General features: G+C 41.3%; 1 protein-coding gene across 2 annotated transcripts; it reads left to right on the plus strand.

Annotated features, from left to right (window-relative positions):
- Positions 1-1637: 1637 nt before the first annotated feature.
- On the plus strand, positions 1638-21421 carry slc67a1 (solute carrier family 67 member 1). Of its 2 annotated transcripts, XM_030725672.1 has the most exons (11): positions 1638-2098; positions 5534-5694; positions 12115-12212; positions 12322-12467; positions 12673-12805; positions 13869-13981; positions 16933-17040; positions 17907-18007; positions 19445-19546; positions 20499-20619; positions 20900-21421. In XM_030725672.1, the coding sequence occupies exons 1-11, from the start codon at positions 2068-2070 to the stop codon at positions 21085-21087; spliced, it is 1302 nt and encodes a 433-aa protein (XP_030581532.1). In that variant the 5' UTR covers positions 1638-2067; the 3' UTR covers positions 21088-21421. The 2 variants fall into 2 exon arrangements, with proteins under 2 accessions (XP_030581532.1, XP_030581537.1); XM_030725677.1 differs by lacking the exon at positions 5534-5694.
- The last annotated feature ends 245 nt before the right edge of the window (positions 21422-21666 follow it).

Consider the following 21666-nt stretch of genomic DNA (forward strand, 5'->3'; position numbering starts at 1 on the left):
TATGGGCTTCTAAATTTGAGCAATTGTTAAACTATGCAGCAGGAGTGCAGGGGTCTCCCTGAACAACTTGGGGGATGTGTAGAAGGTCAGGACCCTAAGAAAAACCTGCTCTGTCCTGGCTGATTCCAGCCACCCTCTTCATGGCCACTTCAGGTTGCTCCCCTCAGGCCGCAGATATGTAGTGCCACAGTCAAGGACCAATAGGTTCAAAAACTCTTGTTTCTGTGGCAACTGGTAGATTTAAAAAAAATGAATAAATTATTTATATATGGGAGATTGCAGATGTGTTTTGTTGTTGTTTTTAATGTCACTGCCAGCTCCAAAACTATTTTCCCCACTGGGGATAATAAAGATTTCTCTGACCTTTGACCTTTACAGTGACATTAATTAACACAAGTCACCACAAAAATGTTAGGCATTCACATAAGCTCAGTGCAAGGGGGTCAGGATGAAAGACTCAGTGTAGAATTGGCTCAACACTCACTTAAGGCAGCAGTGATTTGCTTGCCAGTGAATTGCTGCACAAGATATCCGTGTGTGTGTGTGTGTGTGTGTGTGTGTGTGTGTGTGTGTGTGTGTGTGTGTGTGTGAGTGGAGAGAGCACTTTAACTCTATAGTGATGAGATCAGGTTTCATTTTGTCTGTTCAGATAGGAAACATTATGGTCTAGGTTATGCAATTTTTATGGAGTTTTTATAGAACAATATGGCAAAGTGAACGCTAATGTTCACTAGAAGCTCCTTCACCAACACACTGTTCCAATCAAACATATGACGTATAGCCCGTTTAGGCCCTGTGGGTGGATCAGGACACAGCTATGATCACAACAGAGCAATGGGAGAAACTGGTTCGGCATCCTGCAGGTGCAAATGTGCTAAAATAATTTCAAGAAAACAGCCTCTTCACTTCCTACTGTTTTTGAAACTTGTAACCATCAATAATTTCATATGTACATATTCTGCTACAGTGGTTACTGTTCAATATTTTTATCAGTTCATTTTAAAATGTACCATTTAAATTGCTACCTCCCTCTTTAAATGTTGGGATTATAATTGCAAATACCTGCATGTTTGAGGCTTCTCTAGTTCTGTATCAGCTCTGTGACAGGCTGGCGTCCTGTCCGGGGGGTGTACCCTGCCTTTTGCCCTATGACAGCTGGGATAGGCTCCAGCTCACCCATGACCCTCAAAAGAATAAAGGGAAGAAAATGGATAGATGGACATTTCACCTTCTGTTTATGGTGTTGTGTTTATGTTCCTTGCACTTCGGAATTTCCCGTTTTCCCGATAAAGCTGAGTTTTTGAGGTCATTTTTGCCTCCGGAGTCCCATATCTGGGTTCACCTTCTGTCTTCCGCACAGCTGTTTCATGACAAGTAGGATGTAGAATTATTTTTAATGTTTTACTGTAACGTTTCCTCCTACATCAAACTCAATAATCTATAACACAACACATCTCATTGGCAGTGTGAGCTCACTTTTCTCACATTTCAACAAGACAATGCCAAAAACTATTCTGCAGATATTACAATAGACCTGTCCCCCACATAGGCGGGAAAAATGAGAGCTCTCGGATAAGCTTTAACTTACGAGCCTAGTAAAAGTTCCTGAACGCATCGCGGTACAAACTTCCTGAGGATTTTTTTTTTTTGTATATGTTTACATACTCTCGTTTTTATAACTGCTCTGTTCGATAGGAACAAAAAAGTCGCGACTCCTAAAATATGCAAAAACCGGAAACTGTAAGATTTTCTTAACTAACGTTAATACCTACCCCGGTAACGCCTTTAAGTTTCAAAGTTCAACCAGTGCACGGTTTAGCTAACAATTTATGTGAGAGGTCACTCGACCAGAGGACGCTTTAGCAGCCAGTTTACCTTTGTTGGAGAGAGCGCACTCTAACGCTTCTGTAGTTATTGTTGTCAGCGAGGAGCAAAAATGAGTCGAAGAGGTGAAAGAAACGATCAAACGACCACAGCCTCTGTTTCCTCTCCGGAAACCGCCGCAGACCATTCACAGCGGATGAAGACAATCTACATCATGTATCTAATCACCGCTTTGGAAATCACATGGATGTTTTTACAGTTCTCTGTCACCCCTGTAAGTATCACTGAAGAAAAAAAAAAAAAAGGTTTGTTTAATTTACTTGATTGTATTGAGTGCATCGTGCAACTTAATTTCCCTCTTTCCCTCATATTTAATTTACATAGGATTACTTAAAAATATTGTGTTGAAGATACAAACTTTTTATCTGTTACCATAATACAAATATACTATGTGGTATCAATATCTTTTTTTTTTTTTTTTATGTCTCAGCAACAATATTTTGATGGATAACACCAACTTATTTTTGATTGCCAGTATTACTTAATGGAATTGTATAATGTAAAGGCTATGTAATAATGTTGCTGGAACACATGTTAAAGCAAGAAACAGAAAACAACAATCTGCTATGAATGTTAGTCTTCACAAGCACAGAACGTGTGTACCATTTAAAAGAATTTCAGCTTAAATTAAGAGAAAAAAGAAGCAGCAAGCTGCTAAGGATTGCATATCCTAATACATCTTTTGTATTCAGCCATTAAGAATATCAGCAAAATCTTACACTTAAATGACACTGTTAGATAACTGAAGCCGAACACCTACATGAATCTTTTTGAACATATCAACACGACATGAAAGCTGCAGTATGCAACTTTTATAACAAAATGTTTTTTGTTGTTGTTTTTTTTACATACAGTGGTACCTTGACACACGAGTTTAATTCGTTCTGTGACTTAGCTCGTAACTCAATTTGATTGTATGTCAAATTAAAATTTCCCATAGAAATGAATTGAAACATCATTAATCTGTTCCTGCCCCCCCCCCCCCCCCACCCAACCACATTTTTTTTATGTTTATTAATAAGAAAATGCCTTTATAAACAAATAATGTAGAACTAATAATACTGTATACAGTATAACAAAAGACAATGTAAAGATATAACTGGTTTTAAGTGAAAGACAGATGTTGGCAGAGATAGAAGTGGAGGAGGTCGCTAAATTTAATGCTCCTTTTGTTCCACTTCACGTAATCGTCTCTTCCTTCTTTTGCTTTTTTTTGGCACACTCTTACCCTCACCAAGACAGCAACATGCACACCTCGCTCATGTTTTTCGATAATTTTATCCTTTATATCCTTGGTCATCATCCTTTTCAGCACCAACCTTGGCATTTGCTTTCTTTGGACCCATGGTTTTAAAAAAGGAAATGTTCCAAAATAAATGCGAAAAATAATCAAACACATCAACAACCATTGACAAAAACAAGTGTGCAGCTAAGGGGGGGGGGGACAAACTGAAAGGGCAGATGGTGTATTTTCGCTCGCTCGTAACGCAGATATTCGTTCACAACATAAAGCAAAAATTCGACCAAGCGACCAATCGTATCTCAAAAAACTCGTTAGTTGGTACACTCTAAATAAAGGTACCACTGTATTTGCAAAAACTGTCACTATGTCGTGTCAGTATAAGACAGATAATACATGACAGGACAGAGTTTAATTTTTTTTTTCAGATTATCTATCTCATGTTATACTGTAATGACTTAGTGACAGTTTAAGCAAATATGTAAAAAAAATAAATAAATTTTTTTTTATAAAAGTTACTTACTGCAGCTTCAAGGTTGACCCAGAACATATCTCTAAAATCCCTCATTAAACATTTCTTGGAAACACTGGAATACGAAGTGGAAAATACTTTTATCCTGCAGTGGAGTCATGAGGAATAGAGAAAAGAAAAAGAAACTATGAGCATTACAACATTACTGAATAGAAAATGATAAAATAACAAAAAATTGCATAAGTGCAGTCTTCGACTCCTCACTCAAAGAGGCGGTTTTGAGAGCTAGCACCCTGTTGGAGATTTTACCTCCATCCAGTTCCATAAAAATCTTCTGGAACACCTCAAAAGTGTAGCAAAGGTCAGCAGGATATGCAAGGTTCAGCGCATATATTAGTCCAAATAGCATCACCACAGCAAATGCAATATTATCCAAATTAGTCATCACCCTGATGCCTTCAAGGACAACTGCAATCTCTTGTTCATCTGCTGAAGCCTCCTCTTTAAGAAGATAAGTTCCAACAGTAGTGGCTTCAATGGCCTCATTGATGGGAGCTTCATCCATGCCCTATGTAAAAAGAAGACATGTTAAGTCATTTCATGCCAACCCCCATAGAGTGGTCAGGATCTTCTCCCATGTAGACACACATTCCCTTAATGGCACACTCACGTCCAGCATCAACATCTTCACACTGGAAAGAAATTAATGGGATTAGCATCTTCTTTCAGGCCTTGTGCTTGGCTATGAAGTTTAATAATGTACATTACACAAATGTTGTTAAAGTAAAGGTACACAATCTAATGAAGTTAAAGTGAAGGTTTAAACAAAAACAAGCAGATGTAATAGTACAAGATGGGAGCATTTATTACGAGGAAACCTTTATTTTCCACATTTACAAAAATCTTTGTCGAAAAAGGTTCATAGTTGTGTTGTGAGTGTTAAGGCTTTATCACTTACGTCATCCATTTGTGCCACAATTTTTTTAAGCTTTTGTCCAAGCGGTCCTCCTCTTCTTTTGAACAGCTTCACCAGGTTACCAAAAGGGAGATCCAGCTGAGACAAGAACTTTGACTGAAGTGGGATGGTGGTAATTCTCTTAAACTCAGCGTTGATCTGAAAAAATGAGCACAAAGGAATGAGCTTCAAATGTTTAACACCTGGAAGAGGGCCACAATCACTCCTGCTGCAGAAGTGGGCTGTCAAATTGACACCACTTCCAAAAAAGAAAACCCTGTATGAGACAAGCCTTACCTCACGGATGTCAAATAGAGCAGGCCATCTTGCCATGAAAGCCTCCACCATCGGCGCATCACGAACAATTTTATGTCTTCTGTATGCAAGCTTTTTCCATCTTGAGTTTCACCAACTCTCTGTTGTTCCTCTTCTTTATGTCCAAGAGTAAAGCGTTCTGCATCGCCTCTAGACTTTCCTCAGTTTCTTCTGATGGGTATGTTGGGCAAAAGTTCACTTCTGCCCTCTTTGCTTTTTTTGACACCAAAGGCTGCACTGCGCATCTTCCAACAGGTTTGTTCTTTAAACAGTTTACAGTCACCTCTGGGCACCCCAGTTTTCGTAGCAGGGTTCGATAGTTGGCGAGTTTGTATTTCAAGCTGGTCTTCCATCCTCTACATCCAGTGTTGGAGCCTCTCTCAGTTAGAGAGGGATGCTTCTTGATCAGACTCTGAGCAACTTGATCCATTTCTTTATCACTGACATACACTTTACACTGCACAATTTCCTGCACCAAACCATCAAGGATGGCTGACTTCAACTTCGGATCTGGAATAAGTACAGTTCCATTCTGATTGTATACCATACTTGCCTGCTGAAGTTTTCATTCAGCATCGTAGGGAAACTTGGGCACATAAAAAGACAGCAGGCCAAGAAGACCGTGAGCTTGTTGACTCACTTGATGACAACACATCTGTGTCCACAGATCCATCAGACAGAAAGGAGGAGTGGTTAACAGAAGAAGCACTGAGGACTTCGGAGTCTTGGACAAGATCAAGAACAATAGAATCCTCATGCTGCATAGTAGTGGGCCTTGACATGTCAATGACTTTGAGAGTCCCTTTGTCTGCTACTTCTGAAATTGAGGTAAGGTTAAGGAACTCGTTCCCAAACAGTGAAACGAGCATGAACATTCTTGTGGATACTGGGTTGAGCTCAAAAGTTCTGTAATGCTCTCTGTATCAGACACCAAGCTCTCTGACTAGAGAATATGTTGTGGTTTACAATGCAGAAGTGGTTTATTTCACAGAATCCTCGCAATCCACCTACTGCCCTGTGGGCCAGTAGCGTTCCCTTCCTGTAAGTTATGCCCTTTATTGTCACTCACTGTGCAAGGTTGACCTCTACTTTGTCAGGGAATCTATGCCTAATGACTTTAGCTATCTCTTCTGTAAGCAAATCCACTGGAAACGTTGTTACAGTTGAGACCTCTAGTTCAGACTTGCCAAGAGATGGGGAGCTCAGATGGTAAGCTATCATCATCTGATGCTTTGAGCTTGTGTGTCTGATGACCTGCTTAAAAAAGCTATGCTTAGCCTCAAAACACATTGCCCAGTGCTCAACAAGTGGACCAAAAAACCTAATCATCTGGGGATGGGGCTGCAATGATTCATCGACGTAATCGATGACGTTGACTACAAAAATTTGTTGACATGGAATTTCATCGTCAAAGCGTCGTACTTTTAAACCCATCCATCTATTTTGTTCTGCTTATCGTGTGATTTTGTAATCACAATACAGTACAGGAAGATTTGGGGGCAGTATTACCTCCATTGTCTGCCAGCAACAACAATACCAACAAAAAGAAAGTAACAGAACAGCGTAACACTAGTGGAACAGAGAGGAGGGTGGAGAAAATGAAAGAAAATGGAGACAGACTGTCAAATATGTGGCAGCATTTGACAGAAAACAAAAATAAAGCTGAATGCAGACTGCAAAGCAGAGCTTTCCTTCCACGGCAGCATCACTGCAGTGCTGAGCGTTTAAAACGCCGGCACCCTGGAGCTGTGACGTCAGCTCTGGATGGGTATGTTAGTGCGTCGTTAATATTTGTACAGTAATTTTTCTGTTAGTTTACCTGTCGGAAACAAGCTCTCATGGATAATGGATAATGTTTGCTATGTTAGCTTACGAGTGAAGAACAATAGGAGCAGCTACGTTGGCTCCTATTTTTTCCCCCTCATTAATATCAGCATTCATTCTGAATAGTAAACCTATGTATGAACTGAATCATCTGTAAACTTTTCAGCTGTTTTGGACGGGAAATTCTTTTTGATTTAATTTGAAGCCTAATTTGAACTTTTGGACACAGGTCATTTTTATTTATTTGCACATTATTTTTTCATTTAAAAATAAAAATTACATTTACTTTAATATGCATTTTTTATTTGATATTTATTGTGATGGTCACATTAATGTTAAAAATACATTTGATTAGTTTCAAACTCGTATTTTTATGGGTCCATCCATCCATCCATCCATTTTCTTCCGCTTATCCAGGGCCGGGTCGCGGGGGCAGAAGCCTAAGCAGAGAAGCCCAGGCTTCCCTTTCCCCAGCCACCTCCTCCCGCTCATCCGGAGGGACCCCAAGGCGTTCCCAGGCCAGCCGAGATACATAATCTCTCCAGCGTGTCCTGGGTCTACCACGGGGCCTCTTCCCGGTGGGACATGCCCGGAACACCTCACCCAGGAGGCGGCCAGGAGGCATCCTAATCAGATGCCCGAGCCACCTCAACTGGCTCCTTTCGATGTGGAGGAGCAGCGGCTCTACTCTGAGCCCCTCCCGGATGGCCGCACTCCTCACAATATCTCTAAGGGAGAGGCCAGCCACCCTTCGAAGGAAACTCATTTCTGCCGCTTGTATTCGCGATTTTATTCTTTCGGTCACTACCCAAAGCTCGTGACCATAGGTGAGGGTAGGAACGTAGATCGACTGGTAAATCGAGAGCCTCGCTTTGACGCTAAGCTCCCTCTTCACCACGACGGACCGGTGCAGCGTCCGCATCACTGCAGAAGCAGCCCCGATCCGCCTGTCGATCTCCCGTTCCCTTCTCCCATCACTCGTGAACAAGACCCCGAGATACTTCAACTCCTCCACTTGAGGCAAGAACTCGTTCCTGAGCCGGAGATGGCACTCCACCCTTTTCCGGCTGAGGACCATGGCCTCAGACTTAGAGGTGCTGATTCTCATGCCAGCCGCTTCACACTCGGCTGCGAACCGTTCCACTGCGAGCTGGAGGCCCCCCCCTGATGAAGCCAACAGAACCGTATCATCTGCAAAAAGCAGAGATGAGACTCTGAGGCCACCAAGGAAGAAGCCTTCCGCCACCTGGCTACGCCTAGAAATTCTGTCCATAAAAATTATGAACAGAATCGGTGACAAAGGGCAGCCCTGACGGAGTCCAACACCCACAGGAAACGGATCGGACTTATTACCGGCTATACGGACCAAGCTCTCACTGTGGTTGTACAAGGACTGAATGGCCCGCAACAATGGGCCAGACACCCTATACTCCCGCAGAACCTCCCAAAGGACACCCCGAGGGACACAGTCGAATGCCTTCTCCAAGTCCACAAAGCACATGTAGACTGGTTGGGCAAACTCCCACGCACACTCGAATATCCTTGAGAGGATAAAGAGCTGGTCCAGCGTTCCACGACCAGGACGAAAACCGCATTGTTCCTCCTGGACCCGAGGTTCGACTAACGGACGCACCCTCCTTTCCAGCACCCTGGCATAGACCTTACCGGGGAGGCTGAGGAGTGTGATCCCCCGAAAGTTGGAGCACACCCTCCGGTCTCCCTTCTTAAAGATGGGGACCACCACCCCGGTCTGCCAATCCAATGGCACTGCCCCAGATGTCCACGCGATGTTGCAGAGTCGTGTCAACCAAGACAGCCCTACAACATCCAGAGCCTTCAGGAACTCAGGGCGAATCTCGTCCACCCCAGGGGCTCTGCCACCAAGGAGTTGTTTAACTACCTCAGTGACCTCACCCCCAGTGATGGTCAAGTCATCCCCCTCATCCCCAGACTCTGCTTCCACTACAGAAGGCGTGTCAGTGGGATTCAGAAGGTCCTCGAAGTATTCCTTCCACCGTCCGACTATAGCCTCAGTTGAAGTCAGCAGCACCCCCCCCCCGCACTATAAACAGTGTGAGTGAAGCACTGCTTTCCCCTCCTGAGTCGCCTGACGGTTTGCCAGAATCGCTTCGATGCCGTCCGAAAGTCTTTTTCCATAGCCTCACCGAACTCCTCCCACACCCGAGTTTTTGCTTTGGCCACTACCCGAGCTGCATTCCGCTTGGCCTGTCGATACCTGTCAGCTGCCTCCGGAGTCCCACAGGCTAACCAAGCCCGATAGGACTCTTTCTTCAGCTTGATGGCTCCCTTCACCTCCGGTGACCACCATCTGGTTCGGGGGTTACCACCACGACAGGCACCAACCACCTTGCAGCCACAGCTCTGAGCAGCAGCCTCAACAATGGAGGTGCGGAACATGGTCCATTCGGACTCAATGTCCTCAGCCTCCCTCGGAATGCTGTCGAAGTTCTGCCGGAGGTGGGAGTTGAAGATCTCCCGGACTGGGGCTTCTGCCAGGCGTTCCCAGCACACCCTCACAATACGTTTAGGTGCGCCAGGTCTGTCCAGCATCTTCCCCCGCCACCTGATCCAACTCACCACCAGGTGGTGATCAGTTGACAGCTCAGCTCCTCTCTTCACCCGAGTGTCCAAAACATACGGCCGCAGATCTGATGATACGATTACAAAATCGATCATCGACCTGCGACCTAGGGTGTCCTGGTGCCATGTGCACTTATGGACATCCTTGTGTTCGAACACGGTGTTTGTTATGGACAAACTGTGGTTTGCACAGAAGTCCAATAACAAAACACCATTCGGGTTCAGATCGGGCAGGCCGTTCCTCCCAATCACGCCCCTCCAGGTCTCACTGTCATTGCCCACGTGAGCGTTGAAGTCTCCCAGCAAGACTATGGAGTCACCAGATGGAGCACTCTCCAGCACCCCGCCCAGCAACTCCAAAAAGGGTGGGTACCCTGAACTGTCATTCGGCGCATAAGCGCAAACAACAGTCAGGACCCGTTCCCCAGCCCGAAGGCGCAGGGAAACTACCCTCTCGTCCACCGGTGAAAACTCCGACGTACAGGCAGCAAGCCGGGGGGATACAAGAATACCCACCCCAGCTCGCCGCCTCTCACCGAGGGCAACTCCAGACTGGAACAGAGTCCAGCCCTTCTCCAGGAGACTGGTTCCAGAGCCCAGGCCATGCGTTGAGGTGAGCCCAACTATATCTAGCTGGTATCTCTCAACCTCACGCACTAGCTCAGGCTCCTTCCCCACCAGAGAGGTGACATTCCATGTCCCAATAGCCAGTTTCAATAGCCGGGGATCAGTCCGCCAGGGCCTCTGCCCTCGGCCACCGCCCGACACCCACACTGCACCCGACCCCTACGACACCTCCTGCGGGTGGTGGGCCTGCAGGAGGATTTTTATGGGTCATTATTTTAATTATGGGAAGAGAACAAGGTGATGTTAACAGGTGAGCAGGCTTGAACAGGTGAGTTAAGATTGAAATAATCATTGACTAATCGATAACAAAAATGACAGATTATTCGACTACCAAAATAATCTTTAGTTGCAGCCCTATCTGGGGATAATGCTCCAAATAATGGTGTTTGAGTAGTAGCTTGATGTCAGGGAACAGTGCCTGATATCTCTGTCTGTGCTCTATGATTTTGCTTTCCAAAAAAGCCCGAAATGTGTTATGTTCAATTTTATCTAAAAGACAGTCATGAGTCTATTCTACAAGTAAGTTATTATTTAAGTCTTTCACTGATAACTATGCCACTGACCAGGCACTACAAAAATATAAGCTTGTTATTGTCAGTCAGTAGTTACAAAAACGCCACTACCCTGGGCAAAAATAAACAACACTCTCAAGACTTTACTGCACAAACGTCAGTAAAGTCTACTCATCATCTTTCTTTCATATCAACTCTTATCACTTCACTTGTTTTGTTTCTTTTACCCACTTAATTCTTAATGTCAACCCCTTTTTGTTTTCCTGATGCTTCAATATGTGCAAACTTCAGTTTATTCAACAGATTCTCTATAAATTTGTTCTCTCGTAACCTTACCTCCTCCTCCCTCACAAAATTTGTTCACACTCAATTTTGCAGAATTTGGTCATTTAAAAACAGGTTCCTGCTCATCTTTTAATTTGTGGTACCCCCTGAGTTCGGAGGATGAAATATTCCAAGAGTTGGTCCGGCAAGGAAAATCTTCCCCTCCGTCCGTTAACTGGAAATTCAGTCCTCCAAAAGACACGTCGCAGTCACCAAGTGTGTTTTTTGCTTGTGAAGGAGTGAGTCATAAACACTTTAGTTCTCATGCAAAGATTTTATATATTGAAGAATTAGAAAAAAAATTATATGTACATGTGGGCAAATCTGGTTGAGGGAGAGACGAGTGATCACTGAATGATTAATCGGGTAATCAGATAAGAAATACTTCTGTCTTATTCATGAGAAATAATAAATATTCAAAAGAGTAAAACAGGCCTATTAAAATTGAACTGCTGATTGGTTCCATTTTAGAAATTGCAGTTGCAGTTTTTAATAGTTTAACTGCAAACATCTGTCAAAGAAACAAAATCCTTTTATTATATTTATGCCCCATATTAAAATCATATTACATTTCTTTTCTTAAATATAAAAATATATAAATAATCATGAGTACTGTAATGCTAAATACAATAAGGTATATATGCAACCTAAACTACGGTGTAAAATAAAATGTTTTACCAGGGCCACACATTTGTTTGGCTCATTAACAAAGACAATAAACACAGTAAAAATGAAAAGTTTAATTTAATAAATTAGTAAATACAACAGTTAGTGTTATTTATACTTCTTTATACTTTTATTTATACTGCTTTAACCTCACTCCAGGATCATGCTCATCCCAAACCATCTGAAGCGATTTTCACAAATGCTCTGCAGACCTGAACTTTTTTCTTAATATTATCTAATGGAGGTACATATAAGAATGTTTTCTCTGATGTGAGAACAAGTGGTCACCCTGTGTCCTGCAACCTCACCCAAACCAATGTATTTATTATATTTACATAGTGATAATGCATCTGAAGCTTTTGCATTTGAGATATGTTTGAGAGAAGGCATCTGAACTGATTCTTCCATAGTTCAAGTGTGAAAACAGCTTCAGCTGGGTTTGGGTCCGGTGCTGGTGGAGTTCTCTGCTCCCCCCCCCAAACAGCCCCTTCAGAGCCTGCAGATGTGTTTTCCTTCGTTGCTACTGTACACGCTGTGGGCCTGCATAGGCATGTTTGCTGGGTCTTAGTTCACAGTTTTGATGTCTTCAGATCTCTTCTACATTGCATGAGTCAGTAAGAAATAAATAAAGCCTTCGAACATGGATTTTTGACTGGTACTAAAACTGATGTATTTTTATTATGTCTCTCTGCAGTATTTAGCAAAGAAACTTGGCTTCGACACGTTGTGGTTTGGTTATTTGCAAACCATGGTTGGTGTGGTTCAGCTGCTCGGGGGTCCTGTGTTTGGCAGGTGAGTTTTTACTTTTGCCTGGACATTGCATCACACAGACTGCTGTTTGCCAACAGCAGGAACACTCAGTGCAGATAAATGTGACTGCAGGGTTTTGTTTTGTTGGCAGGTTTGCAGATCTGTTTGGGGCACGGATGGCCTTGTCCCTGGTGTGTACTTCTACTATTGTCTTCTTTCTGCTCCTGGCCACAGCAGAAACTCCAGCCATGCTGTTCATCCACAAACTCCCCACAGTCTTCATGCATGTCCTGCCTGGTGAGCATCCTACAGTCTTCCCTAATCTAAACATTAAACTTAGAGTATTAATCAGTATGCATTAATCACTTATTCTTTATTCATTCCTTTCCTCATTCATCTGGTTGAACTATATTTTACATTTATTCTAATTTATTCCAATTTTCATTTTATTTATCCTCAAAATGCTTCACTTGATTTTCCTTTGTCCTCCCTCTGTCTGCAGCATCGCAAATGGTCGTTACAGACCTTTCAGAGCCTGAGAAACGAGCTGATGCCTTATCCAAACTTGGTCTGTGTTTTGGTATTGGTATGATAGCTGGCTCCACATTAGGCGGACAGCTGAGCAAACTCTATGGGTGAGTGTCATAGTGTGTATTATAATAGGTTTGGGTATCATTAACAACAACCTGAGCGACCTCTTGCTCCTTGGATAGAAGATAGCTGGGAGATCTTTGGAAGACCATGAGTCTCTCTGCCCCCGTCATCATGTTAGGCAATGTGTTCTTATCCTGGGATGTCAAATATGCCATTTTGTTAAATGCCTCTGGCATCTTCAAATGATGTACAAGGTGCCTACAAAGTCTGCATTAAGAAGCTGAGGAGTAAGACAGAAGCTCGTCCTCCAGGAGATCAGGGTTCATGACCTGTGTGAGAGCTTCCACTCACAGATGCACTGCAACATACGACAGCAACACACTTAAGAGGCGTCCACACAAGAGACTTTGAGATGAACAACTATCAAGGAGACTGCAGGATATTGTTTATTGGCATATATTACAGGGTAGTAATTACATTAGATGGTTTCCTTGGCAACTGAAGCCTGAAATGTCCCCTAGCGACCAAATATTAATGACAAAGTGATACATGATGAGCAAAGCGCTTCCTGTGTGGACGCAGCTTTACAGTAGTATTTTACCGTATTCTAGAAGTCAAGCGATCATTATGCTAAGAAACATCCAGCCACACTTTTAACTGCTGGTTGCCCAACAAACTTAAAAAAAACCTTGTCTGTCTACAGTGAGCCAAAGAATCAGGAGCTTTACTTTGACTTGCTGTTTTGCTTTGAAAGCTTTTTAAATGATTGTTTTGTTCCTTGCAATTAAGGCACCAAATCCTGCTATTGTTGCTTGATTTTTATTTGCCCATCATGGATAATGTTAATGCCTATTACAACAATAAGTGGAAGATGGAGAGTGCATCCTCTGCTAAGATGTCTCTATATCTCAATCTTTTAAAGACATTTTAATGAGTTCAGTTACAAATGAAAAACCTCTAAGAGTCTCCAGATACCCTGCACATTATGATAATTGTCTATATTGCTCTTTCATCATGTTCTGCTGCCTCCATGTTGCCAAAAAATAAGATATTTATGAAACAGTGAAATGCCAGTCACTGTGTGTTTTACTTTGTCTTTGTCAGGGAGAGGTTTGCTGCGTGTTTTGGTGCTGCAGGGAGCGCCTTCAGCTTGTTGTTAGTTTTCAAGTTCATCCCAAAAACTACTAAAGCTGAAACTGCCAGAGGCGACACTACGGGTGAGACATACATACTTCTGTTTAGCCTAATGTTCTCAGCTGTCTGTACAAAGTGGGGATGAGTGCAGGATCAGAAAGGCAGGGGCAAGCTGATGATTTGAACCCAACAGTCCCTGTTCTCCTGCAGAAATAATCTCAGTATTTTTTCTTATTACTTAAATGAAGAGAAATGGTGCAGTATCAGAAACAGTCCTTTTCACAGTGATATTAGATGACCTGCTTACATGAGATGCCTCACATACTGTGTATGCCTGTATACTCAATGGGATAGCTCCACCACAATAAAACTTTGCCCATTACACAATTGGATTTTCTCATTAGTTTACAACAGTTTACTGAATGCATAAATAACTGAAGCTGACTAATTCTCCCAGACTCATGGTGTGAGGAAGCATGGAGGAGAAGGAAGCTCCTCCAGTTGGTTCTGAAGAAAAAAGGAAAGGGGAATAATTTTCTGTGACTCAATCAAAAACAAAAAAAACAGGCTACTTTTAATTCTATACAGTTTTAACATGGTAGTCTATGGAGTCAGGCTCAAGTGGCACCAAGAGGAATTGCAGTTTTTGCAACTAATGCATTTGTTTAATTTTGGACCTTTGGAAGTTTCCTCTTGGGTCAACAATATAAAGTCACAATATGTGAGTTTATTTTATTTTTTTTTTTAGAATTGGTTTCATCAGCAGGGAACAAAAAAATCAATTGTAACTGAAACACATCAAAAACTATTCATCCTTTTCCCAATAAAGTGCCTTTTGTTTTTCTGGACCTAACAGGGTCAATCCTTAAAGGGTAATCTCTGTTTCATAGACAAAACTGTTACTGGATTTGGATGTTTTTCAGTTTTTGATTCTTGTTTTTTGGCTCCCCTTTAACTTTATTGTTATTCTTAAGTTGCCCATTAGTATTCTGATATTATTGAGTCTCTTCCACTTTGTATTTTATGGCTATTCTAGTGCTGCATTTCAGTTTGGCACTCCTGTTTTTTGGTTCATCTCTTGATTTCTATTAGTAATCATTTTTAGTTCTCTTGATGCTTCCTTGTCTGTTCCTTTCATCTTTAATGTCTTGGTTCTCCTGTGTTTCCTACATCTTGTTACGTCTTATCTTATTGCCCGGTTTACATTGAAAGCTGCTTTTCTTTCATGCCTCATCTTAATTTCCCTTCTCTCTGTTTGACTGCCTTGAATACCTTCACCTCTGTTGATAATGTGCACCTGTGTCTCATTCCCCTCCTGTGTCCAGGCCCTCTGTGTATAAACAGTCCAGTCTTCCCTGTGTCCTTTTTCAAGCTATTTCTCGTCTGTTTTTGCTTCTGCATGAGTTTATTATTGTTCCACATATAAAGCCTCACCTTTAGTTTGTTAAACAGCTCGCGGTTTCCTGCCTTTGGATCATTTCAACTGCAAAATGTGCAATATTAGGTATTATTCTTGTGATGATGAAGTTGACACAGTGAGAAGTGAACGCAGTAAAATGATCTTTAATGCTTGTAAGCATGGGATACAGAGTTTTGTAGGATTCCATTTGTCATTATCCTGATACTGAAATAACCTGAAGCAGGATTTCATCTTATCCAGGTAAACTTCAGGTTTAACCCTGGAGTTTCTGTATTACGAAGGGAATACTTCCATGGTAACTTATGCTGTAAGACACTGCATACTGACCAATCCGTTCTCAGGAAAATAGAGTCACCATTCCTGGGAGATCCCATGGACCTCTGTGCGAGGATAGCAAGAGGGTCTAAAATATCTCAGTAGCATCTAATATCTTTGTGTTTCACTGCATAAACATCAGTGATAAATATAGATTCTTAGATTCAGCTTTATTCCTTGACATTTTCCTGGTGACTGCAACATTCTTTTGCTCTATAAGCATTAATATATGATCCTAAAACAGGACACACATTTGTCTGTGTGGACTTTGTAAAATTTGCATAGTTGTTTGACTTCTTTTATATTTATTCTTTACTCTCAGGCTCTCAAACGTCATCAAGGATGCAGCTGAAAGAATAAAACTAAAACTGTCTCACACACATTTAAATATTTATTTAATGAAATATTTTCCTATGTATTAAAGATAAAGCTGTGATATTAATAAGTATGTTAACTTGCCCAGTTGGCATTTTTGCCACCTTTATTTTCTGTCTTCAAATAGGCAAAAGTTTATTAATATAGTAGGTCCTTTCCAGTCTGACTAATCAAAGCATTCATACAGCGATTTTTCTCACACACACTAACACCACTGATCTGAGTGCAGCAGCTGCATTGCTTTCAGCCTGTATTATCATATATTTCTAAACTTCTAGTTTTATCATGAACTCACTTCATAGGGCCCATTCTGTTGAAGGAAAAAAATTACTCCAGGTCCTGGTTTCCTCTAGTTTGCTGTGGTGGTGTGTTTATTCAAGTATATGGTATACGGTGGGTTACAGACACAGAGGGTGAGCCTGAGTAGGTAAAACCAACCCAGAGCCATCGACAAGAATGATATTTATGCAGGCGACTACAAGGTAGGGTGGGGTAACAGAAATCAAATGGTCATGGGGGTACCAGACTACAACAACAGCAATAAAGACAAGAGGTAAAGTGACTGGTCACAAAACCAGAGAAGGGGAGCTTCCTGGTGGCCTACAGGGACTATTTACATTAACACCTTCACTGTAACATGGTGCAGCCTTGTCTTTCTTAGCAACATTTAACAGTTCTGAAGGTGATTGTGCACTATTTGTCTACAGCTATTTATTTTGTCTCCATCTATGCTCCATCCCCCCAAAACACACACACACACAAACAAAGAAAAGAAGAAAACAATCATACAGTAATCTCTCTGACAATTAAAGAGCCAGAATTATTGCATGAATACATGTTATACCTTCCATGCCATACCTTATCGGCAGGAGCATATGATCATGAGTTGGTAAATGTTCCTCTTGCTCTTTGAATTTACTGCAGGTGACAACAAAAAGTCAGTTTTCAGTCTGGGTGAGATTACAAGGCTGATGAAGTTTCCAGGAGTGACGCAGACTTTCATTATCAAGATAGTCGCAGGTTTGCCATCAGGTGAGAGTTAAAGTGTGAAAATGTTGTGTTTAAAAGCTGAAGTCTACAAATCATGTTAGCTCTCTTCCTACTGTTCAACATATCTTCAAATTACTCTTTAAATTTTTTGCCATTTTTTTGGAGTTCATCTGTACGTCTGACAGTTTAGAAGATGTATAATGATCTGTTCTGTCTGGGCTCATCCCCATTTACAGTATGTGTATTAAAAGGGACTGTTTATGTTTTTCCTTATTTCTTGTCATAAATATACACTCTTAAAATTGTGGCTGCTCATATTAAACATGGACAGAGTTTCAAATAATCAGGTCAGTGTATGTGCAAAGAATCCCTGTGAGCCAAATGATCAGGCTTCACACTGCTCTAAATGCTCTTGGATCTCTATTATGTCAGTGAGAGCAAATATCTGTAGTTCGGTCATCACAAATGCACATCTCTGACTGTGAACACAGAAACCCCAAACTGCTGTTTGAACTTTCTAACTGCACGGAGCAGCCAATCAGAAGAAAGTTTGTTTAAAGGGAAGTTGGCTTTTTTTTTTTTGTTTTTTTTTTTTTTTTGGGGGGGGGGGGGGGGGGGGGGGGCATCCTTTAGACAGCTTGCACCAATGACCACTTCATGATACATGACGATTATTTAAACTCTAAATTATCAAACCTACTCTAGTTCAAAGGTAAAAATATTAAATTGGAAATCAGCATAATAGGTGCCCACTAAAGTTAAGCAGCCCTGAACACATCTTACAGCACAAAAAATAAAATGCCACAAAGAGACACGAAGACCCAAAGTTGGCTTGAATTATGTCATCATAAATGTTTGGGGAAAGAAATAAGTAACTCTGACAAAATCAACTATTTCTGTTTTCTAAGGCATTTTTCAAGTGATGTTCTCTATCATTGCACTGGATTTCTTTAAGCTGCAACCTGAGGAGAATGGTTACCTCATGGCCTATTTTGGCATCATTCAAATGGTAAGATCTGAACTCCAATCTGATTCGGCACATTTGGAAAGCTGTAAGGCCCTTTTGAGTTTTCTGCATTTAGTTATATAATAGACCAATATAAAAATGGCTTCAGTTATGTTGTTTCATTTAGACTACAATGACAAAACAGTTTGTTTTTTAACAATTAAAAGGATAAAACACCCCATTTGCAGAAGTATCCGGGCTCACACTTTCAGTTGAGCTCTTAAATGGAGGTTGGGTCTCAAACTGTCAGGTCTTAAAAAGTCTAAATCTAGTGGACTCTTAAGCAAAAGGGAATAACTTGCAGAGGGAAGATCACAACAAGGAGTCTTTCCAGGAAACCGCACAGGACACTGGGCGTGAATTCTCTGAGAGAGAGGAGAATGAGATTAGCCCAGGAAAGTCTGTCAGAGGGAATTTCACAGTCTTGCTCCATAGAAGAGTAGAAGGTGTGTGAGGAACAGTTTATTTTTAATTGCAAAAAGAGAAACTGTGGAGGGGCACTGGGTTGCATGAGGTGGGTTGCATGAGGATGTAGGATGGTGGGTAGGCAGGTGGGTGAAGGCAGAGAATGAACTGTTGGGAGATTCCAGAGGGAACGAACTAGCTCAGCTTCCACAGGTAAGTAGATTCAAGGAGAGGGCCGCTCCTCGGCCATGCAGAAGACACAGGAATGCAGGGAAACAAAGATGTTAAACTAGGAAACTCGAGAGAACGCTGGTGAACCACAGGGGAGCCTGATTATCACACAGGAAATGTCGGCAGTCTGACAGAGTGTGGATACAGGAGCTGGTTCTTAAATACAGGTGGATGAGGAGGCAGATGAGCACCAAGTGTGGTACCCAAGGAACGGGAGACAGAGACTCCACCCAGAGGTGAACACACCTGACCAACCCAACCTAAACCTAGCGAGAGTAACAGCACAGAAAACAAGAGCAAACCAGTGCAGACCATGACATGAACAGTCTTCCTAGATATTCCAAGATAGTCAAATTAAGTAGCCTGGTCAGACAGATTACCAAGGAAATAAGTTTCTGAGCTTCAACAGCATCAGTATCACTTATTGGGTCATAAGCAGTGTGGCAGCAACGTGCTGTGGGGACATTTCTCTGTGACAGGGACAGCTAAACTAGTCAAGATAGAGGGAAAATTCATGGAAGAATATTAGCACTCCTAAGTGAAATCCTTTTTCAAAGTCTTCAGGATTGGGCAATAATTTCAAAGCCAATGAGACAAAGACCAGAAACAAACTGTCAAGAACACATAAGAGTGGCTTCAAGGAAAGTCCTGCATTCACCCAGCCAGTTATTAAATCCATAAAACACAAAATGTGGAAAATTGAGAAGAGTGAAAGCCTTTCAGATGGACTATATTCAATATTTTAGGTGATTCAATGTCTGATAATACCAGACTGAGTTCATGTAAACCTAAATGTTTGTTCAGGTTATTCAAGGAGGAGTGATCGGTCGACTTACGGCGAGATACTCTGAGAATTCATTGCTACTTCTGTCCATTGGAGTGTCCTCTATGGTGGGACTGGCTCAGGTACACACAAAGCATGAGCACACACTCTGTCAAAGGAAAGTATTCACTTAAGTACTGTACAATTTTTCATTAAAAAAAAAAAAAACTTTGATGTTTAAAATGTTTTTTTAATTAATGAAAGAACTTTTTCTGATTTTATGGTTTGCTGCAATTAAAACACTTTTTTGAGATTTAGAAAAAAATATTTAGTAGATTTTACTCCAACTTTTACTGTTGCTTGAATATTTTTCCTCTGTGATACAACGCTTGTACTTTTTTGAATACTTGTTCAACAGTAGATGAGCATAAATTTGTTAAAATATGGAAACAGTTTAGTTGTTTTTTTTGTTATGAATGTGTGTATGTTTTTTGCTGTATAACAATCCAGATAAGAGCTTAAAAAGAAGAGCTCACTCACACAGGCCACAGTTGTAAATAAGAACATGTTCTTAATCTGTCTGCCTGGTTAAATAAAGGTTTAAAAAAAAAAGAGAGAGAGAGACTGGTTGGCAAATATGACTGGGGCTTTAAAAATCAATTTAACAGTGACTGCCAGCCGCTTCTAGCAACCACTCAGAACTATTCGGGGATTACAAATTTTTCTCTAGCAATCAGTTGCCAAATGTCTCTAGACCTCGGCGACTGGGGCCTCAAACTGTATGAGTTCACAGCAGTGCTTTGAACTAGTTTCTAACATCAGCATTAACATGTTTCATACATGGTGCTGCACAGGCCTCACTGTTAGTTAATCCCTTTGCCACACTGCCAAGGCACCCTAAGACAGATATTTGCATTCACAGCTGAACCGGGGAGTATTATCCCAATAGAATTCCAATGCACAGGAAAGCCAAGTACTGAAGAAGTCAATCAATAGCACAGCCCATTAGAGTGCTGAGCAACTATTCATAGAACTCAAGTTTAAACACATATACCATTACACCCCTGCTGAAAAAGCTTTATTTTTATTTTACAGGCATATATACAGAATGTGTTCCAGTTCTGCCTTAACATCATCCCAATGATGTTCTCGCTCAGTGTGTTTAATGTCATCACAGACACCATGCTCACCAAGAGTGTACCGTCCTCTGACACAGGTAAGACCGTCCTGCTTTTCTTCTTGCACACCACACAAGACAGAATAAACATAAAGAACATTAGAACCATATAGAACCATGCAGTCTTTCATGGGCTCAGATCACTTGATGTGTGACTGCATTTGAATAAAGCTGCCTTAAAGGAAAGGAAAGAACTTTATTATTACAAAATGAAAGCTTAATAATACCAAGTAAAAGGTAAACGGTTTAGAAAAGAACAGGTGCACTTTATATGGAAAAGTGACAATTAACTCCAATTAATACTTGCTCTCATTTTCAGGTACAATGCTGGGACTGTGTGCGTCTGTTCAGTCTCTGCTTCGCACAGTGGGACCCACTATTGGTGGCTTCTTGTATGTGAACTATGGCATTTCCTCTATAGGTTTAATCCAGTGTTTCGTGAATATTGGGATGTTTGTTTACCTGCTGCAGCGGCGACAAAACAAGACAGACGAGCAGAGGAAGTGATGCCGCTCACTCATTTGTCTCTTATTTTTCCAAAAAAAAAAGGAGAGGAGAGGAGAGGAGCTGGAAATCAGTTGAGTTTAAAAACAAATATCATATATGCACATATTTCCTCTGTTTTAGTAATGAGACCAGGTCCCATCATTCCAGTTCTTCAGTATGCAGATTTTATGCCCTGCTCAGGTTGTTGTGAGGATTCACGAACTGACCACTAGATGACAGCAAATCCTCTGTTTTACTACTTGAAGACTTTAAATCAGTTTGTTGCAATAGAGATTTTATTTTATTTTAATAAATACAGTGCCAGTCAACACCATCATTGCTACAACACAGTTATAGTTAGAAAATTTTGAATAAAAGTTGATTCTTTCTGTTATTGTTTATCATTAAACTTTTGAGAATGATTTCTTTTTTGTGCGTGAATGTATTCAGAGTCAGTAAAAAAAAACTGTAGACTTCCACTGGCATAGAAAAGGAGTGCTGCATGTTGATGAATTCTTAAAGCTTTTGGTGTCCTATCATAATCTAAATGCCTTTTCATACAAATATATGTGTGATAGCTAGAATGCAAATGTATTAATA

Source organism: Archocentrus centrarchus, chromosome 3 (genome assembly GCF_007364275.1).
Source record: "Archocentrus centrarchus isolate MPI-CPG fArcCen1 chromosome 3, fArcCen1, whole genome shotgun sequence".
In the NCBI taxonomy this organism is placed as follows: domain Eukaryota; kingdom Metazoa; phylum Chordata; class Actinopteri; order Cichliformes; family Cichlidae; genus Archocentrus; species Archocentrus centrarchus.

Bases quoted from the DNA above. Each gene is read 5' to 3' on its own strand.
- slc67a1 (XM_030725672.1), top strand. From the start codon at position 2,068: ATGGATGTTTTTACAGTTCTCTGTCACCCCT. The intron at 2,099-5,533 runs GTAAGTATCACT...CTGTGTCCACAG, and splicing joins TACAGTTCTCTGTCACCCCT to ATCCATCAGACAGAAAGGAG. The intron at 12,468-12,672 runs GTGAGCATCCTA...CTCTGTCTGCAG, and splicing joins CTTCATGCATGTCCTGCCTG to CATCGCAAATGGTCGTTACA.